The sequence below is a fragment of the Thalassophryne amazonica genome, chromosome 5 (genome assembly GCF_902500255.1).
Source record: "Thalassophryne amazonica chromosome 5, fThaAma1.1, whole genome shotgun sequence".
NCBI lineage: Eukaryota > Metazoa > Chordata > Actinopteri > Batrachoidiformes > Batrachoididae > Thalassophryne > Thalassophryne amazonica.
In genome coordinates, this window is record NC_047107.1 from 71,647,355 (window position 1) to 71,669,664 (window position 22,310).

The 22,310-nt window shown below is 42.4% G+C and overlaps 1 protein-coding gene across 2 annotated transcripts in view; it reads left to right on the forward strand.

Moving 5' to 3' along the window:
• The window catches only part of LOC117510699 (zinc finger SWIM domain-containing protein 6-like), a 131,488-nt gene that overhangs the window by 63,586 nt on the left and 45,592 nt on the right, over positions 1 to 22,310 (forward strand). For both annotated transcript variants that reach the window (XM_034170519.1, XM_034170518.1), the window contains exons 2-3: positions 8,106 to 8,462; positions 10,183 to 10,331. In XM_034170519.1, coding sequence (XP_034026410.1) covers positions 8,106 to 8,462; positions 10,183 to 10,331 — 506 coding nt within the window. The remainder of the gene's footprint in view (positions 1 to 8,105; positions 8,463 to 10,182; positions 10,332 to 22,310) is intronic.

Here is a 22,310-nt window from a genome sequence, read left to right on the forward strand (position 1 = left end):
TTGAGCCAAGTGTGATTTCACCAGGGCGGTCAGAAGGGGTTTCTGGGGCAACCTCACAGAGGCCTTTTTCTAAAAATGGCCGCCATGGTTACTTTGAAAGCCAACCCTGGCCTCTTCAACATGCACACAGAAAGAGCCCTGAGCACCAGTCGGGGAGGGGAGCCGGAAGGACTGGGTGAGGGGGAAACCAGCCTCTTTAATAGCTAGCACATGAGACATTGAAGGCTTCATACCCACCCAACGAGGAGTCATGGGAAGTGCGTGTGCGCAGGCATGTGTCTAAACAGTAATATCCCTGTACTCAGCGCTTGGCTAAATTAAAAGGGCATTTTTGGCGTGGGGGGCAGTTTTTGGTGCCCAGGCAATTGGACAGGGAAAGGCGAAACTCATTACCTACCCATCTGTCAGAGCAAGAGAGAAAGAGCTGTGGGAATGTGGATGGAAGAAGGGAGGGGCAGATGAAATGAGGTTAGAAGGCAAGAGAGTGAGCGTGTCGGTCGAAAGTAAGAGAAACACAACAGGCTTTTGGTTTAGGATAACAAGGACAGGTCTTTTATCACTATTTAGTTTCAAATATTTCACATGTTTGGAATTGAGGAAAAAAATCTTTTACTCTTTCTGTGGGGTGTAGAAAATGCAGAAGACAGTGTAGCTGTTTTTACAACAGGCTAGTGTGTGTGTGTGTGTGTGTGTGTGTGTGTGTGTGTGTGTGTGTGTGTGTGTGTGTGTGTGTGTGTGTCAGACATTGAATTTTCTTTGAGCTCTCAGCCGCACATGTTTTTGATGTTCTCTTTTTGTCTCCCCTCTCTGGACCAGGGGGCTACCCTGCAAACACACACTCACGTAGGGTTCTCTCTCTCTCTCACTCACTCACTCTCTCACACACACGCACACACACACACACCCTAGCTCTCAGCGGCTAATAAACGTATCACTCACTTGTGTGTAGTTGCACAACTAAATCAGACACCTCTCAGTTCTGCAGCCATCTGCATCATGTAAACCTTTTTGTCTCGCTCTTTCTCAGCTGTACACATATAGGCTTTGCTCGCCACAGATGCAAGTGGCTGCCATATTGGATCCACACTTTGTTTGTGTGGATAAGGTTGACGAACATGTTCTTCCTGTGCCAGCTGGCTTTCAGAATGGAAAAGGCATATCTCAGTGGCAATGTTCCACAAAGCTCTGCTCGATATTTGTTGCCAGCACGCCTTAGTTCTGCAGATAAGGCTGCTCAAAAGGGCACACACGGCAAAATCACATTATTTCTGTTTTGATGCTCTAGCAACCTTAATGCTTCTATATTAATTAACAAACTGAGAAGTAGAGAAGCTGTGAAGTACAGAATTTGACAGTGTTTTGCAAGAACTGCTGTTAAGTTCTTTTTTTTTTCTTTTTTTTTTACAGTTGCTTCGAAAATAATTGTGGCAGGCTTTTACAAAGCCTACATTTGAGCTATGTAAAATGCAGCGAGCTATTAAATACCATATTTTAACTTGTTTTTTAAAGTCCTTTGACTTTATACTTCAAATCATTTTTTTTGTCAAAAATATGCTGCATTAGCATTTGCAGCCACAAGATGGCACCATCTACATACATGACAACATAATGCTACTGCATTACACTGATCTGAATGACAACAAGAAGCACCTACTTGGCATTCAACTTGTTTGCACTTTGTAGAACACATGCATGTAGGATAACAGCTAAGCTAACATAAGGCTAACTCTGTAATACTAATTTTAAAAAGTTTATATTTAGTGTAGTAACTCTGTGTCTTATTAGCTCTGCATTTCAGCGGCCTCTTTATCTGGGCACTTCTAATGACTTTTTCATCTGTTCAGTGGTTATGAGAAGTGATTTTTTTTTTTTGTCTCATACATTAGCATTAATTAGCCCATTAACGTCTGCTTGCTAATGCAATGCTGCATTATCAATTAAAATAAATAATTAAATAATGAATCATTTTTGTTATAAGTGAAATGATGACCCTCAAAACTAAAAAATAAAAAATAAAGACTGGGCTTGAAGATTGTAGTACTACTTCATGTAAACAAAAAGTCCACCCAGTCCGGTCAGTCTGTGTGTTTACATGAAGCAGTAGCACAATGTTTCAAAATAAATAAAACTTACAAACTGACAAGACTGATATATGATGCCCCCATCATGATTAATTTTTTGACAGATGCAACTAATCCTCCAGTGCAGCATATAGTCAGGAAAATATTGTATATCTACAAATACATGAGTCCGTCACTGCCAGTTTAACATGATAACTCACACAAACAGTAAATGCTGTCATCATGTAATTCTCTGTATTAAAAGGGAATATAATGAGGACAGATCTTACAAAACTGTTGACCTTTGAATCATCAAATCAACAATAATAACAACAATAAGTTTGCATTGCTTATGCAATATGCCATTAGCCTGCTTGCCACCTTTTGGATGATTAATGGTAGCGTTGATGATGGATTAGGAACAGGTGTGGTTGGCAGTGAGAGAGACCAAGTATTTCATTAATGTCATTAAGCTCAGAAAGGATGCAATACATTATAGCTGACATTTTATTATTATTGTTTTTACCTTAAATGCTCATTATAGTCTGTATGTAAGGAATTTAACCCATTTTTCCGTTTCTTATCTCTGTCTTTTCTATTTCTCTTGTATTTTCTTTTGGTTCACCTCCAAACTTGGTGAACCTTTTAAGCATTACGGAAGAAGGAAAGCAGCTTTTGACCTGTTCCGCTTGCTGAGCACACCCCTCACCCCATCTCCATCCATAATATATAAAATATTCAGCTCCTCCCCCTCCCTTCTTACCTAATGTCGATGCACAATCAAGGCTTTGATATCTGCATTAATACATGCCTGATATCACAGTGAAGTGCACGCTCAGCCCTTTGATAAGCATATTTAAGGAATGTATGTCTGCCTGGTCCACATGCATTTAGAGATCTCTCCCGAGCGCATAAATGCATTCATAAGCTCCTCTGCAGCTCTCATAACCACTCCCATTATTAATAAATGCATGGACTCATGCAGCGTCTTGGTGTTTGCGAACATGGCAATCTCTTTCATATGCTCATCAGTGTGTGTTTTAGGCCACTGCTGAGGACTCCGCCCTGCTCATTCATATTCATCATCACATAATGAGTAGCCGCACCTCCAGATAGCGCACTCAGGATGAGATCAAACATTATATTCAAACAAGAGGCTGTTTTATTTATACCGTGGTGGATGTGCGTACCAGTCACTTCCTTTTCTCCTTCTCGGTTCCTCATTCAGTGGCTTACTGATTTTAGTGGCTGCATCTATATCTCCGTCAGGCCATGCAGTAAATTTTGCAGAGTAGAATAAACTCTGCCGGAACTACATTTGGTCCCACTCCAAATAGAGTTAAATAAACTCTATCACAGTGTTAAATCAACTCTGTCATGCTGTGAATGACTCTTTTTGCAGTTGAAAAGCTTTATTTGACAAGACAATATAGCTGATTTCACACAGTTATAGCATTTCTTTAACTCTTGTTGGAGTGGGATCCATTGTACTTCCGGTAGAGTGAATTTTACTCTGCAAAATTTGCTGTGCAGCTGACTTAGAACTGGTGCAAACCAGGGGAATCCGACTGTTTAATTAAAAAAAATTAAAACAAAGCAGACCCTCACATACAAAGTGAACTGCTGTATATCTGCAACAAAGTTCAATAAAAGTGAAAACTGTAAGTTGATTTGCATATATAATAAAGTATTATCAAAGTGGGTGTGTCACAGAATTTCGTGAAAAATGTATAAATGAATCAAGTACAAACTTGAGGTCTGTGAGTCAGTTTGTCCCAGACAGATATGAAGCACTTATGTTTATCAGACTGCACACAAAGCAGCTAAATTAAATCCAGTTTGTAACGTAAAATGATCTGAGGATATTTGGGTGTGCATCATGGAACATTCCGACAAATTTAAGCAAAATCTGTCCTCTAGCATCACATGCAGTGAGTAATTTCATTTCAGTTGGTGCAAATAGAAACTTAGGTTCTGTTCAATTCAATTTAATTCAGCTTATTTCATTTATATAGCACCAAATCACAACAAAGTTGCCTCAAGGTGCTAAGTAAGGTTTAACCTTACCAACCCCCAGAGCAAGCACACAGGCGACAGTGGTAAGGAAAAACTCCCTCTGATGATTTGAGGAAGAAACCTCAAGCAGATCAGAATCAAAGGGGTGACCCTCTATTTGGGCCATGCTACCGACATAATTGACAAAACAATTTACAAAATGAATATACAGGAAATTTTGCCAGTGCACAGGATGGGATTCTTGCAGAAGTAGACACCACTCCCATCTCTGGATGGAGCTGCACCCGAGAGAGAGAGAGAAAAAAAACACAATCAGGCATCAGAAAGACAACAAATACAGCATAATTTGTCAGCATTAAGCAACAAGAAAAACAGAAGAAATACTAAGGTGATGGCCAGCCACTAGCCCTAAGCCTCACTAAAAGACAGACTTTAGATAAACTTGAGGCCCACTTCGTTTCCTAATAAAATGAATTCAAAAGGGTAAAAAGCATAGTAACATACTATGCCAGCATGCTAGCCATACAAAAGGGAAAATAAGTGTGTCTTAAGTCTGGATTTGAAAGAATCTGACTGTTTTATTGATGCAGGGAGATCATTCCACAGAACAGGAGCACAATAAGAGAAAGCTCTGTGACGTGCAGACTTGTTATTCACCCCAGGGACACAAAGTAGTCCTGCACCCTGAGAATGGCAGAACACAGAGCCCAGGCCAGTACATAGGGTTTAATTAGGTCAGCTAAGCTAGTAGCAGAACCTTAAAATCCGATCTCACAGAGACAGGAAGCCAGTGAAGAGATGCCAAAATGGGTGTTAATGTGGTTGAACTTTCTGCATCCGGTCAAAAGTCTGGCAGCAGCATTTTGAACCAATTGGAGACCCCTAATGCTGGACTGCTGTAAACCAGAAAATAGAACATTGCAGTAGTCCAATCTAGAAGAGACAAACGCATGAATCAGGGTCTCAGCATCAGCCATTGACAGGATGGGACGAATCTTCGCTATATTTCACAGGTGGAAGAAGACAGTCCTCGTAATATCTCTAATGTGGAGGTCAAAGGACAGCATAAGATCAAAAATTTCCCCAAGGTTCCTCACTTTGTCAGTGTGATGTATGACACACGAGCCTAGGCTAAGTGTTAGCTGGTCAAATTGATGCCGATATGTCACTGGACCAAGAATCATCATTTCAGTCTTATCAGAGTTTAAAAGTAGGAAATTGCTAGACATCCAGCTTCTCACTGATGCAAGGCAATCTTCTAAGGATTTTATGTGGATGAGATTACCAGCAGTTATCGGCATGTATAACTGAGTATCATCAGCATAGCAATGAAAGGTAATCCCAGAACGCCGCAATATGTGCCCAAGGGGTGCTGTATAAAGGGAGAAAAGCAGGAGGCCTAAGACGGACCCCTGTGGAACCCCAAATTTCATGTCTAAGGTTAGAGGTGGTGTTATTGTACAAACACAGTGAGAACGACTGGTCAAGTATTACGTCAGCCATGCAGGGGCACTCCCAGTAATCCCAAAATGATTCTCCAGCCTATTGAGTAGAATATGATGATCCACAGTATCAAATGCAGCACTAAGATCTAACAGCACCAGAACCGTAGTGGTGTTCTCTGTTCTGTATGCTTCACAGTCAGGTCAAAGTAGTTGGTGATTTTTTTTTTTCCTCTGTTACCATGGTCACACTTCTCTTTCTAATAAAGCATTCCATTAGTCTATAGAAACGTATCTCACCTATAATTTTGACATTAAAATTTAGGCCATCCATACTTTATTCGATATGTCCTTGAATAATCTAGAGTGGTGATCCAGTTGGTTCAGTACATGGGTAATGCAGTTGGCATTTACTTAATTTTTCAGTTTCTTTTGAAGCAGAAATAAAAATTATGTTAATGATTTTCTTTTGTTCAACATAAAAAAATGCTGTTTTTGCTTCATTCTACATGACCACAGTGCAAATGAGACAAAACAGGACATATGAAGACATTTCCTTGGGCTCTGGCAAGTGTGATGGACATGTCACAGCAAGTTCAACACAAAATGATGAATTGATTATTTGTCAAATTAATTAGCAGATTCATAGTCAAAGAAATAACTGAATTAAGTGAGGAGAACACAGCGTGAGGTAACAAAAGCTTTGTTGCATAGACTGGCTTACACAAGCAGGCTTTGGGGAGTGACAGCAGTAACTCCTGCCTGTTCTTCAGTCAGAGACTGCAGGTGGGTGCTGGTGTGGAATCTACACAGATTAATCGTCAGCAGCAGGATGGAGTGGTGATGCAGCACAACTGATGAAGCCGTGTATTTATACTGTATGAAATATCTCACATGATGGAAGCAGCGTGACTCAAGCTGACTGCACTGTAAAAGCAAATAAGTTGATGGAACTGATTGTTTCAGTCGTTTTAAGTTGAAGTTTGTACTCAGAAATAAGTTATATGAATTTGAATATTTGAAGTAAGTTTTACAAACATCTATTGACTGCAGCAAAATTAACAAAGTTGATTAAATTAACTAAAATATTTTCATTTGTGTTAACAATTTTAAGGACAGAGACCTTCCATGCTTTTTTTGTACCTCCCTTTCTTCAAGTGTTCAATAGTTTTCCCCTGTATCAGTACACATTATTACACATAACTTAATTCATGGACATCTGTGGTTTGATTTCTTTATATATGTGGATTACTTGTGTTGTTGCTGACATCTGGTGAAAATTTTATGTCAATAGCATCTTTAGAAATATATTTACTGAGAAAAATGGTGACGTGTTAAATACTTATTTTACTGGCTGTGTGTGTGTGTGGTACCATCTGAATCTGCCTCAGTAAACCAAAAAACAATCACCTTTAATGACCTCCAGAATTGAGGGTCAGTCGAATTTACAATGAAAATGAATGCAAGATATTAAAGAAGAGCTGGTTGTTCACAAACCCACAGATTAGTACCCCATTGATTCTGGAGTCATAAGCTTTTTCAGACTGCCAGTTCAGTCCAGATTTATTGTATATCTGATCCCAATGATTGACTGTCCACATTAGACATAACAAGTCATCAGATCTGATTTGTGTGCCTATGTGTCTATCCACATTTAACTCATATCCACATCGGTTGCTATAGTAATGTAGTTACACATGGAAACAGCAACATGAATGCTTGCTGTCTGTGGCACTCTGCAGTTCATACGCTGCAGCAAAACCCACTATGACTGATACGGGTAATAATCTTCGGGAATGAGTTCATAAGTGTGTGTGTGTGTGTGTGTGTGTGTGTGTGTATATATATATATATATATATATATATATATATATATATATATATATATATATATACTGTGTGTGTGTGTGTGTGTGCATGCTGCTGTTGGGTTACTGCTACACGTGCATTTCTTGCCCCCCCCCCGGGCTTGTTTAATTGAAGAATACCTAACTGCTATCTTTGAGGGGCAGAGCAAGGCCATACTGACAGAGACACATCCGTAGAAATCTGATAGCAATCAGGATTTAAAGTATATCTGTATGTGGCTTGAATCAGAATTGGAAAAATCATATTTCATGTGTTTTCTTTTTTATTCATCAGCATACCAAAAACATCTGTCTGGATACAATCTGGGTATGCTAAACAACTGATTTGCGCTGGCAGTCTGAACGTGGCCATTATGCAGCATACTGAAAAAAATTTTTTCAGGCAGTTAAATTATTATGCTTATTTAAAAAGATTGAATTTGACGTAAAGAAATCATGTTTTGGTGGTTTAATTATTGGAGTAAACAAAACAAATGTTCAGTTGCTTGAGGGTTTGTTTGTTTTTTTTTTTTTTTTTTTTTGTAGTTTGCAGTTTGCCTGACTTATTTGGGTTGGCAGTGTGCCTGTACTCCCTTAGCCATAAATTTGACCTTTAACCTCACCTCTGCATTCACGTAATTTGTTGACACCTCATTAAATCGGGCCAAATTGCTTAATTGTTAAATGAGTAAGCAAGAAAGAAAGTAACGTATTGTTTTTCCTCTGTCTCTGTTTTTCAGGTTTTCACCTGAGCGGCACAGTGACGGACCCGGCCACTCCCTCATCGCCAGAACTTGTATGCAGCGTCAGCGTCAGCTTCGACCGCTGCAAGATCACAGCGGTAACATGCACCTGCGGCAACAAAGACATCTTCTACTGTGCCCATGTGGTGGCTCTGTCGCTCTATAGAGTACGGAAGCCCGAGCAGGTCAAACTGCACTTACCCATCTCAGAAACACTGTTTCAGATGAGCAGGGACCAGCTGCAGAAGTTTGTCCAGTATCTGATATCTGTCCACCACACTGAGGTGCTGCCTACAGCGCAGAAACTGGCCGACGAGATCCTGTCACAGAACTCTGAGATCAACCAGGTCCACGGTGAGCGGGCGTGGAAGTGTTTATGACTGTGACACCGTGTGTGTGTGTGTGTGTGTGTGTGTGTGTGTGTGTGTGTGTGTGTGTGTGTGTGTGTGTGTGTGTGTGTGTGTGTGCGCGTGTGTGCGTATTCCTTTGTGCGTATGCAAGTATTGACTGTGTGATGAAGGTAAACTGTGCTGGGATCAATGTTACTCATTAGTGGTATACAGACAGCAAAGGAGAGACTGTGTGCCTCCAATCAACACTACAGACCCGTTATTTACCTCAAAGAGAGAGAAACCGACACGAAGACAGAGACAAAGAGGCACACGGAGAGATAAAGAAAAGTGCATACGTATTGCCTGTTATTGAATATGTGCTTTCTACTTTTAAGAAAGAGGTTAACAACGCAGGAAGAGAGAAATGAATGAAACAGGGAGTGAGAGGATGACATGAAAAGCAAATACATTTTAATACAATATTTTGAAGATAAAGAAAAGTGAAACTGAGGAGGAAGTAGTCAGAAATTATGTTCTACATGGAGCAATCAGGAAAGGGTGTGAAAAGAATGGAAAATGTAGAAATAAGTTTTAAAGAATGGATTATTCAAGAAAATTAGGGGGAGAGAGACATCTTTCCTTCAATAAATGTGTAAATTTTGAATTACACCACCTAACTGAATTATCGGTTTTGTTTGAACTTCTAATAATAATAATAATACTATAGTTAATAATAAATATTATTATTATTATTATTGTTGCACTTTTTAAAAACTCCACAACAGAGTGTTTCATATTATCAATAAAACATTTGTAGATGGATCTGTGCATGGCATGAGTGTCTAGCATCGGACAGATGCATAACTTGAGAAAAAGAAAAAACAAACAATAGGAATGTAATGCTGACCAAAAGGGTGAAATAGAAACACTTGAGAAATCAATCAATCAATCAATTTTTTTATATAGCGCCAAATCACAACAAACAGTTGCCCCAAGGCGCTTTATATTGTAAGAAATACCACATTTTATTTGTGAATGAGTAATTTCATTTTATGTTTTCGCATGTTAGCCCGATAACTCAAGAGCGAGATGATCAATTTCATTCATGTTTAGCATTAGGAGTGTACTTGAATGATTCCCGACACTTTGTATTGTTGATTTGTGGGGACGGGGGGGGATAAATAGGCCATTATAATTTGTTTAATCAGTGTGTTTTTTGTGTTAAAGAAGATTGATTTATATTCATTCTTTTTCTGCCATTTATCGAGGTCTGGGTCACAGTAGTATTGAATGAAAATAAAGAAATGCATACCCAAAATGGCTCATGGGAAATTACTTTGTATCAGATTTAAGCATAGACACAATCACGAGCCCTTGAAATTCCTTTTGGGCTTGATAAATCATATTGTGTGTGCTAAATTAACCTATTTGCATTTCCAGTATTTTGTGCACTCGTGCAGGCACATCCCAAATTACATATTTATGAAGGCAAGCTTTTTAAATGGACAATACGTGCTATTTTGTTAAATTGAAAGATGCAATCCTGAGTGTGCACCATTAGTAGATTTGGTCGCACTTCTGTGTGTGGGTGATATGGAGTTTGTACACATTTTTATACATGCAGACCTTTAGCAAATCAGGCACTCATTGGCATTCCTGTCATTCCTCATATGTAACATTTCACACAGCTTAGATTTTGTTGCCTAATTCAAATATTACAGTAAATGTGTTTGTGTGAGCAGGAGCCCCTGACCCCACAGCAGGAGCCAGTGTGGATGATGAGAACTGTTGGCATCTGGATGAGGAGCAGGTGCAGGAGCAAGTCAAGCTTTTTCTGTCCCAAGGAGGATACCATGGCTCGGGCAAACAGCTCAATCTTCTCTTCAGCAAGGTCAGAAGTCAGCAATATTCAGAATACAGCAGCACAAATAGAGCACATAGCAACACAGTTTTCCATTACATAAGCACACTGCTTATTCTGCTTGTGTGTGTGTGTGTGTGTGTGTGTGTGTGTGTGTGTGTGTGTGTGTGTGTGTGTGTGTATATATATATATATATATATATATATATATATATATATATATAAAATGGAAAATATATCTTAAATAAATACACACTGTTCACAGTACATACGAGGTCTGTCCGTAAAGTATCGTACCTTTTTATTTTTTTCAACAACTATATGGATTTCATTCATATGTTTTTACGTCAGACATGCTTGAACCCTCGTGCGCATGCGTGAGTTTTTCCACGCCTGTCGGTGACGTCATTCGCCTGTGAGCACGCCTTGTGGAAGGAGTGGTCCCGCCCCCTCGTCGGATTTTCATTGTCTGGAAATGGCGGAATGAAAAGGACTTTTTTTCCATCAGAATTTTTTCAGAAGCTGTTAGAGACTGGCACCTGGAAACCATTCGAAATATTTATCTGGCTTTCAGTGAAAATTTTACGGGCTTCACAGAGAATAAGGACTTTAACTACAGGTTTAAGGACCCCTTTAAAGGACGGTCGGTGCTGCGAGCTGCGACGATGCGGCACAAACCACTGGATCATTTCTAAGCTGATGGCTCTGTGGATACGAGACCGTCGTGTGCTCTTTCTCTGGTTATCACAAGAGCTGGACATCAGCCATTTTCCGGCAGATTTCACTTTTAACAAGAGATTTTGTCATGGAAAGCCGCGCGGAGGCTTCGCGCGTCACGACCGATTCGCTGATGAAGCGAGACAAAGGAACACCTCCGTTTCGGCGTGTTAGAGGACAAGTTGGGACATGTCCAGCTCTCCACAAGTTCTTTTATACTCACTTGACTGGTAAGCACTGAAAGCCCAGATAGACATGTCCCAACTTGTCCTCTAACACTCCGAAACGGAGGTGTTCCTTTGTCTCGCTTCATCAGCGAATCGGTCGTGACGCGCGAAACCTCCGCGCGGCTTTCCATGACAAAATCTCTTGTTAAAAGTGAAATCTGCCGGAAAATGGCTGATGTCCAGCTCTTGTGATAACCAGAGAAAGAGCACACGACGGTCTCGTATCCACAGAGCCATCAGCTTAGAAATGATCCAGTGGTTTGTGCTGCATCGTCGCAGCGCGGCGCACCGACCGTCCTTTAAAGGGGTCCTTAAACCTGTAGTTAAAGTCCTTATTCTCTGTGAAGCCCGTAAAATTTTCACTGAAAGCCAGATAAATATTTCGAATGGTTTCCAGGTGCCAGTCTCTAACAGCTTCTGAAAAAATTCTGATGGAAAAAAAGTCCTTTTCATTCCGCCATTTCCAGACAATGAAAATCCGACGAGGGGGCGGGACCACTCCTTCCACAAGGCGTGCTCACAGGCGAATGACGTCACCGACAGGCGTGGAAAAACTCACGCATGCGCACGAGGGTTCAAGCATGTCTGACGTAAAAACATATGAATGAAATCCATATAGTTTTTGAAAAAAATAAAAAGGTACGATACTTTACGGACAGACCTCGTACATATACACATACATACATACATACCACTCATCCGGGACCGGGTTGCGGGGGCAATGGCTCCAGCAGGGGACTCCAAATTTCCATGTCCCTGGCCACATTAACCACCTCTGACTGGGGTATCTAGAGGCATTCCCAGCCCAGTGTGGAGATATAATCTGTGGATATAAACTGGATGTGCCTGGTACGCCTCCCTAGGGAGGCGCCCAGTGGGCATCCTTACCAGATGCACAAACCACCTCAGCTGAGAGCTCAGGTGGTTCAGGCATCTGGTAAGGAGGTTCGGGCACACAAAGGAGCAGCAGCTCTACTCTGAGCTCCTCATGAATGGCCACGCTTCTCACACTATCTCTAAGGGAGACACCAGCCACCCTCTTGAGGAAACCCGTTTCGGTTACTTGTACCTGTGATCTAGTTCTTTCGGTCATGACCCAACCCTTATGACCATAGGTGAGAGTAGGAATGAAGATTGACCAGTTGATAGAGAGCTTTGCCTTTTGGCTCACCTCCTTTTGTTACAACAGTACGGTACAGCGAATACTGCGGTGATTCTCTGTCCAATCTCATACTCCATTGTCCCCTCACTTATGAACAAAACCCAGAGCACTTGAACTCTTTCACTTGGGGCAAGACCGCATTCCCTACACAGAGTTGACAATCCTTTGGTTTCCTGCTGAGAACCATGGCCTCAGATTTAGAGGTTGGGATCCTCATCCCAGCTGCTCCACATTCAGCTGTAAATCAATCCTGTGAGTGCTGGAGGTCACTGACCGATGAAACCAAGAGGACCACATCATTGGCAGAAAGCAGTGATGAGACCCTGAGCCCACCAAACTAAAGACCCTCCTCCACTTGACTATGCCTCAATATCCTGTCCATGAATATCACCAATAAGAATGCTGACAAGGCGCAGCCCTGGGAGAGGCCAACCCCCGCCAGAAACAAGTCCGACTTACTGCTGAGCACCTGAACACAGCTCTCAAGTACAGAGACTGGATGGCCCTGAGAAGAGACCCCTCACTTCATACTCCCACAGCACCTCCCACAATATCTCCTGGGGTACCTGATCATACGCTTTCTCCAAGTCCACAAAACACATGTAGACTGGATGGGTATACTCCCAGGCACCCTCCAGGATCCTTGTGAGAGTGAAGAGCTGGTCGGTTGTTCCATGACAGGACAGAACTCACATTGTTCCACTTCAATCAGAGGTTTGACTATCGGCTGAACCCTCCTTTCCAGCACTCTGGAGTAGACTTTACCAGGGAGGCTGAGTAGTGTGATGCCCCTGTAATTGGCACATACTCTCTGGTCCCTCTTTATAAATATGGGGACTACCAGCTTGCCACTGCGGAGTTATTTGACTACCTCACTGACTTCCACCAGGGAAAATGATGATGGTCCTTCATCAGCTTCTAGCTCTGACTCTACTATATAAGGTGCTCCAGTCTATTGCAGGAGTTCCTCAAAGTGTTCCTTCCAGTGCCCAATTATTTCTTCACTTGAGGTCAACAGAGCCCCATCCTTATTGTATAGAACTTGGATGGTTCCCTGCTTTCCTCTCTTGAGGTGTCTCAAAATTCACCAGAAGTACCTTGGTGCCGACTGAAAGTCCTTCTCCATGGTTACTCCAAACTCCTCCCACACCTGCTGCTTTGCCTCCGTCACAGCAGAGGGTGACACCCTTAGAGACTGTCGGTACCTTGCAACTGCCTCCAGAGTCCTCCAAGATAATATAACCTGGAAGGACTCCTTCTTCAGTTGGTTAGCTTCCCTGACCACCGGTGTTCACCATGGTGTTTGAGGGTTGTGCTCCCTTGAGGCAGCTAAGACCTTCAGGTCACAGCTCCCCGCTGCAGCTTCAGCAGTGGAAGCCTTGAACATTTCCTGTTCTGGTTCAATGCCGCCAACCTCCACGGGGATGCTAGAAAAGCTTTGCTGGAGGTGTGAGTTGAAGATCTCTCAGACATTGGGCTCCTCCAGATGTTCCCCGTTCACACGCAGTATCTGTATGTACTTACCAGGTCTATCCAAAGTCCTCCGCCATCCTCTGATCTAACTCACCACCAGACGGTGATCAGTTGACAGCTCTGCCCCTCTCTTCATACGAGTGTCCAGAACATACGGCCTCAGATCAGATGATACGATCACAAAATTGATTATTGACCTTCTGCCTAGGGTCCTCTGGTACCATGTACACTTATGAGCAACCCTGTGTTCGAACATGGTGTTGGTTATGGACAGCCCATGACCAGCACAGAAGTGCAGTAGCAAAAGACTGCTCAGGTTTAGATCAGGGAGGCCGTTCCTCCCAATCACGCCTCTCCAGGTGTCTCTGTCACAGTATTTAACAATGTGTAAAAGGCTACTGAACAACAAAAAATAGTAAAATGTTTCCATGGCACACTTTGGTGAATTAATAGTAAATCATCACTTTTACAGCTAGTTTTCTTTACATACAGTAAGTCATAGGATGAAGACATGAACATTTCTAAATCACTGAATATGTCTCAGACTTTACTGAGATTACTGAGATGAATCATTCAGAAAGTATGGTACTGTATGATAAATCTGTTCTCAAAAACTGAGTGAAGGAAAAAGGAGAATAGTGAGGAAAGCCACCATGACAACTCCAAAGGAGGCTTCTGTGGATGTGATGAGAGAAAATGGACAACACAGCTTCATGGTGGAGTAGAACAGAGGATTTTCATTCTCACACACACACACACACACACACACACACACACACACACACACACACACACACACACACACACACACACACACACACACACACACACACTCACATCACTCACTCACTCACTCACTCACTCACTCACTCACTCACTCACACCCTCCTCAGATCTAGGCTAGAGACTCCCAATGTGCTTTTGGCAAACTGGATGAGGTTTCACGTCTTTTGAATAAAATCCCTCCCTGTCCCACTCCACACGAAGCTTATAACTTCTCCCATTACAACAGACTAATGTTGCATTATACCAACTTTGTCCAAGCCAAACAAGCCAAAGAAACCTGTAACTCATTAAGTGTTTTCAAATCTTGGTGGCTTCCCTCACTAGTCTCCGAAAGACCAAAGCACCAACATATGGTCCAACCAAAAACGTTGTCTCTGTAAGGATCAAACTGAACTATGGTACAATGTGTTTGGAATTTGAATAGTTCAAACTTTGGAACAAATTACATGAGGGAGGAAGGTTATCGTCACCCATTAAACAGCAGAAAAAGAACAGAGATGGACAATAATTGAATTAATTAAAAGTAAAACGGGACGACTCTTTGCTGCACTGTCCATCTTTTCTTCTCATTAGTTTTGTGAGTTGCTACATTAAAGTTGAAAATATTTCATTTTTGACAGCAAATACGGTTGTGTGCTGCTGGTAGAAAAACTTTAACAATAATACAGTAGTGTAGTTGCAATGAAAAGAATTTTCTTCATTCAAACAGAACTTTTTTGTGTGTGTTCAAACGGAACTATATACCAAATTGACAACAAGCCAACGTCTCACACACATGCACATCTACAAGCCAATCAGTGTCAAGTATGGGGAAACACAGCCTACACAGAAGATGTCGTAGGTATTTCATGAACAGTTCTTTAGTCTGACCACTACAGTGAAGTGTGAACCCAAACTAATCAAATCAAACGTACACTAATGCACCTTGGTTCAGACCTTTTTCCGGACTTCCATGTGGGAAAACGTCTTAAAAGTACCTTACTGCCTCTGAACTAGGCTAATTGCAGGAGGGAAAGAGAACGAACAAAAGATAGAGGAAATCTGCTGAAATTATTACTTGATTGACAGAATAATAATTGTCAACTATTAAACTGCCATTTTTCCACTAATTTGTGTCATTTCACAGACCAAATATTGAAATGATATTTAACAAGGTAATTCCCAAAAGGATCATATTATGCAAAAATATTTTTATGTGCTTGTTACAGTTAAACATGCTCAAAGGTCCACATTTGTAATGTCTATACGTGAAACCCCACACCACACACACAGACACACACCACTGCTGGTGACATGTCACAGAGGTCCATATCTGAATTCCTGCTTACTCTGTGAGTGCACTGAGCTGGACGCTGCATTGCTCCCTGTATCCTCAGAGAGGGGGCGTGGTCAACAGTAGCTCCTTTCCATTTAAAGCAACAAAAGCAGGTTGTTTCTTTTATTGGGGAACAAGTGTTTATGTGGTGGTTTGGTTTTAGTTTTATACAGTAGCATTTGCAGTGTTAAATTAACACTTCAGCTTGTGCATACTGTCCCATACAAAATCAACTCTGTCATAGTGTAAAAGAACTCTTAGTGTTGATCAGCTGGATTTAACACTGATCTAATTTCATCCATTATTTCAATAAATTATTCTGGAAATCATTTGTACATTATTTTGAAAATTATACTAAGTGCAGTGTAGTTCTGTGTGTGCTGTATGTAGGCTAATGAATTTAATTTATGTGACCTCCCCATCGCCCACAAATTCCTGTTTCCCATTTTCTCACCAAATATTTCCTGTGTGCCGCTGATGTCAACTGTCATATAAAAGAAAACAATTCCAAAAAATGACTTTTGTTTCTGACCTAGTTCTGTGAGAATGTGTGACGGCGTACATATCCACCGGAAAAACATTTAGATGCCATTCTCCCAAGTCGGGGCGGGTATAAAAAGTAAACAGATTTGTCAGCACAAAACAGCAGCTGATAGAGTGTAAAGAAAGAACCGTGACCAGAACTTGTGACAGACTTTGAGCCAGCATTGTGCCACCATGTTATATTTTTTTGTTGCATTTTGGTTTGTATCTGAGAGCGAAGTAAAATTTATTGGATGACTATTCAACCTGGTACCCAACTCTTGGAGAGGGGCTGGACGCTTCATTTTTCTGGCGTTGCCCACGGGGAGAGGCGGAGAGCTGGGGTCGCATTGCTTATTGCTCCCCAGCTCAGTCGACATGTGTTGGAGTTCACTCCAGTGAACGAGAGGGTCGCGTCCCTACGCCTTCGGGTCGGGGACAGGTCTCTCACTGTTGTCTCGGCCTACGGGCCGAGCGGCAGTGCAGAGTACCTGACCTTCTTGGAGTCCCTGGGAGGGGTACTAGATAGCGCTCCGACTGGGGACTCCATTGTTCTCCTGGGGGATTTCAACACCCACGTGGGCGGCAACAGTGAGACCTGGAGGGGGGTGATCGGGAAGCACGGCCTCCCCGATCTGAACCCGAGTGGTGTTCAGTTGTTGGACTTCTGTGCTAGTCACAGTTTGTCCATCACAAACACCATGTTCAAGCACAAGTGTATCTATAAGTGCACGTGGCACCAGGACACCCTGAGCCGGAGGTTGATGATCGACTTTGTAGTCGTATCATCTGACCTTCGGCCACGTGTCTCGGACACTCGAGTGAAGAGAGGGGCAGAGCTGTCGACCGATCACCACCTGGTGGTGAGTTTGATCTGCTGGGAGGAGAGAAAGCCGGTCAGACCTGGCAGGCCCAAACGTATCGTGAGGGTCTGCTGGGAACGACTGGCGGAACCCTCTGTCAGGGAGGTCTTCAACTCCCACCTCCGGGAGAGCTTCTCCCAGATCCCGGGGGAGGTTGGAGACATGGAGTCCGAGTGGACCATGTTCTCCACCTCCATTGTCGATGCAGCCGCTCGTAGTTGTGGTCACAAGGTCTCTGGTGCTTGTCGCGGCGGCAATCCCTGTACCCGGTGGTGGATGCTGGAAGTAAGGGATGCCGTCAAGCTGAAGAAGGAGTCCTACTTATCTTTGTTGGTAGGTGGGACCAAGGAGGCAGCTGCAGCCGCCAAGCATACTGCAGCCCGTGCGGTTGCAGAGGCAAAAACTCGGGTCTGGGAGGAGTTCGGGGAGGCCATGGAGGAGGACTATCGGTCGGCGTCGAAGAGATTCTGGCAAACCGGCCGACGCCTCAGGAGGCGGGAGCAGCTCTCCACCAGCACTGTTTACGGTGTGGGTGGGGAGCTGTTGACCCTGACTGGGGATGTTGTCGGGCGGTGGAAGGAATACTTCGAGGATCTCCTCAATCCCATCGTCACGTCTTCCAAAGAGGAAGCAGAGACTGGGGACTCAGAGGCGGACTCATCCATTACCTAGGCCGAAGTCACAGAGGTGGTTAGGAAGCTCCTCGGTGGCAAGGCTCCTGGGGTGGATGAAGTCCATCCTGAGTATCTTAAGTCTCTGGATGTTGTGGGACTGTCTTGGCTGACACGCCTCTGCAGCATCGTGTGGCGATCGGGGACCACAGAATCTTGTCTCTGCTGTTTGCAGATGATGTGGTTCTGTTGGCTTCGTCAAATCAGGACCTTCAGTGTGCACCTGGGCGGTTTGCAGCCGAGTGTGAAGCGTCCGGGATGAAGATCAGCACCTCCAAATCCGAGGCCATGGTTCTCGAACGGAAAAAGGTGCTTTGCCCTCTTCAGGTCGGTGGAGTGTCCTTGCCTCAAGTGGAGGAGTTTAAATATCTCGGGGTCTTGTTCACGAGTGAGGGACGGATGGAGCGTGAGATCGATAGACGGATCGGTGCAGCATCTGCAGTGATGCGGTCGCTGTATCGGACCGTCGTGGTGAAGAGAAAGCTGAGTAGGTGGGCAAAGCTCTCGATTTACCGATCGATCTACGTTCCGATCCTCACCTATGGTCATGAGATTTGGCTCATGACTGAAAGAACGAGATCGCGAGTACAAGTGGCCGAGATGAGTTTCCTCCTCAGAGTGGCTGGGCCCTCCCTTAGAGATAGGGTGAGGAGCTCGGTCACACAGGAGGAGCTCGGAGTCAAGCCGCTGCTCCTCCACGTCGAAAGGAGTCAGTTGAGGTGGCCCGGGCATCTTTTCCGGATGCCCCCTGGACGCCTCGCTGGAGAGGTGTTCCGGGCACGTCCCATTGGGAGGAGGCCCTGGGGAAGACCCAGGACACGCTGGAGGGACTACATCTCTTGGCTGGCTTGGGAATGCCTTGGGGTTCCCCCGGAGTAGCTGGGGGAGGTGTGTGTGGATCGGGAGGTCTGGGCCGCTTTGCTTGAGCTGCTGCCCCCGCGACCCGACTCCGGATAAAGCGGAAGAAAATGGATGGATGGATGGAATATTCAACCGGTTCCCTCAAAGAAAAAAAAGGCTACTTTTCACAGTATCTGCAAACATTCTGTGAAATAACTGTTCCCTTCACAAGCAGATATGAAAATATGTGTTCAGTATGAATTTCACAACCTGTATATTGACTTAATTCATTCATGACTGGACTGGACTGGAGGATGGATTCAGAGCGATGAGTTGCAAACTTAAGAATAAAATAAATAGATTTAATTACACTTTGTGTACTATATTCCACTTGTCCCTCTGTGTCCGTTTCTGTTGATGTTATGCCATAACACAGGAACCAGGGCCCAGTTTCATAAGGCAATCTAATCTTTTAGTCTACTAAACTTACTTAGTCAACTACGGTTAGTTGCCCAATATTATCCATCTAATCACCATTTCACATCAACGGTTTAACTTGTAGATTAGCCATCGTACCTTAGTCAACGGTTTTTACGGGCATAACTGACTCGTGCGTGCTGTTGCCAGGAGATGGCTCCAATGTGCGACAGTTTGGTTTACTTCCAGGTTGGTTGTTCTCATGAACTATGTTGCCTTTCTTTCATTAACTGGTTTTATTAACATTTTTTTCCCTTCATTTACGGACCCATATGAACAGCAGAATGACGTACTTAGCTCTTAGTCTAGCAGTTTCACTCTTCAGTTTCGCGAGTGCCATTGCCAAGAAACACCTCCAATGCAGTTTCTTCAGACAGTGTTGTTTACTTCCGGGTTGGTCATTGTCATGAACTATCCAGACTTTGTTTCATTAACTAGCTTTATTAACATTTACGGGCACATATGAACTGCAGAATGATGTGTTTAGCTCTTAGCATAGCACTTCTTCTACACTTCAGTCAAACCTTTTTGTGCACGCAACGTTGCTCAGCATAACAGCAACATCTGGTGGCTAATGTGAGAACTGTCACAAACACATCCTGACAGTCATCTGCTGCAACCATGGCCAAAAGCGGAGGAAGTTCTCCTTTTGAAGGAATACGAGTGACGTAGGGGTCCATCAAGTGTTGGTACATGATAACCACTATTTTTTTGAGGTAAGACACTGAGGTTTTGTCAACTAAAGGAAGATTAGCCTAATCTGTACCAAGCTAAAATCTTTAGTTGGGTAATGCAAAACTTTAGGTGACGAAGCACTCTGTGCAACGACTAACGTCAAAAAATTAGTCAACTAAGTGAGTATATTCGTCTAAACAATATTAGACAGCTTTATGAAACCGGGTCCTGGTATTGTACAGTCTTAAATTTTATGACGAATAATTTGCAAGATGCTAATTTCCACAAGATCTAATTTAAGACTTTGTCAAACTGAAGTGTTACTATGGTAACTGACAAAGACAAAATCACGTGCTACTCAGATCTCAGTAGCTGAGGCTAGCATACAGATTCTGAGCTGAAATTACAAACAAACTTGATTTCTGTTTGATCCAGTTCAACGCTTTGATTCCAATAAATTTTTTTTTTTTTTTTTTTTGTAGTTACTGAGGCTGAATAACAGATTCTGTGCTTGCATTGGTCACAGGCCCCAAGTTTGGATTTGCTATAATTCAACATTTGTTCCTAAAAATGACTAGAAATTCTTGTTTGTACTTCTGATCCCAATGAAGTGGCTCTTTGTCAGGTCAACTCTGGGAGCACGAGCTGGTGCTGTGCTTTGCTGTATCCACGACCCCGCAGAACTACCTTGGGTCCTGGATGGCAACCATCTTCTGTAAAACACCCTAACTCTGAAGCCAGAGAGCAAATTTTTGTTTCAAATTCGCAAAGTTTCTGTTTCTGTTTGTTTTGGGGTTTTTTTTTCCTGAAAATGGTGGAAATTGTCTGTTTTGAACTTTGACCTGATTAAATGGCCCCTCTGCAATTATTTCAGTTTCAGATTCCCACTGTGCACATTTGTGTGTCTCTGTTTTTACACTGTTTTGACTGCATATAGCATGAAATAACCCTTCTAAGAGACGTATTGTTCTTTTGAACCAGACATGATCAAGTCCCAGGTTCAGTATTGGTCATTCGAGGCTCACCCATATTTTGTTTTGTTTTTAATTAAAAGCTGGGAAATCACATGGATTGTTTTCTGTCTTCAACATGAACTAATTTTCATAAAAAAATCTGCAGAACATTTATGAAATTGATACTAATCATGTTAGACATGATGGTACCTAAATGATGTTTTCTCACAGAGAAAAATTCAGTTTGGCCAGTGGCTCCTTATTTCTATAACTGAGCATGATCTTTAAGAAATGAATATACCATCATTCAGTTTCTGTCAATTCAAAATATTTTCTTTTCTTCTCCTACTCTGCAAGGCAAATGTTTTTTGTTAGTTTTTTTTTTTTTTCACTTTACTACAGAAAATATTTTACTGGGGTGTCACCATAAAATGTTTTGTAATTTGTATTCACATGTGGATTTGAAGAATCTTATTCAGTTGTTTGCTTATCTGTGTCATTACCCTACACGCGAGGCAGGGTATTGTTTTTTTTTCATGCCCCTGTGTCTTTGGACAAGATAACTGAAAAGTGGTTTAACAGATTTCCTTCAAACCTGGCGGGAATATTACTTGGATAGCTATCTAGAGATGATGAAATTTTGGAGTACTTTGGTGAAACTTCAAAGGTCATGGAAAACATTGTAAAAAAAAATTAAACACCTTTTTTGTACATGTCAACAACCAAGAAACCATGATCAGTTAAACGTGGTGGGAATATTACTTGGGTAGATATCTAGAGGTGATTAGATTTTGGAGAAATTTGCTCAAAGGTCAAGGAAAACGCCATCCAAAAAACAGATTTTGTTTGTTTATTTCAACAAACAAGAAGACCAGATGGATGATTTGAGTATATATTGGCCAGCAAAATAATTGTGATTGATTGTTATGAATGATGTAGAAGTCATATGATGACATCATTACAGACAAATGTACGAGTGTACTCATACACTGGACATTTAGGTCATATTGCATGCCGAGTGCACAGGGTATGTATGTATCAGTCCTCTGATGTCTTTGATTTTATGGATACAGTTATTTATTTGTTGTCTTGTTTTTATTATTTATTTGTATTTGTTTGGAACACCTTTTGTCATTACTTAGCCACAGGTGTTGATATAACATCAAACCACACCTTACTGGTCGTAAAAGTTTCTTTTGGCTGCTCCCAGTTTAGGCCCAGGTAGCCTTAAACTGGGGGCCTTTTGTTTGGGAAGTGAAGCACCATACTGTATTTTTCATCCTGTGCGTGTTTCACGTCTGATCTCGTTGTGTGCAGCGTGGTGTGTA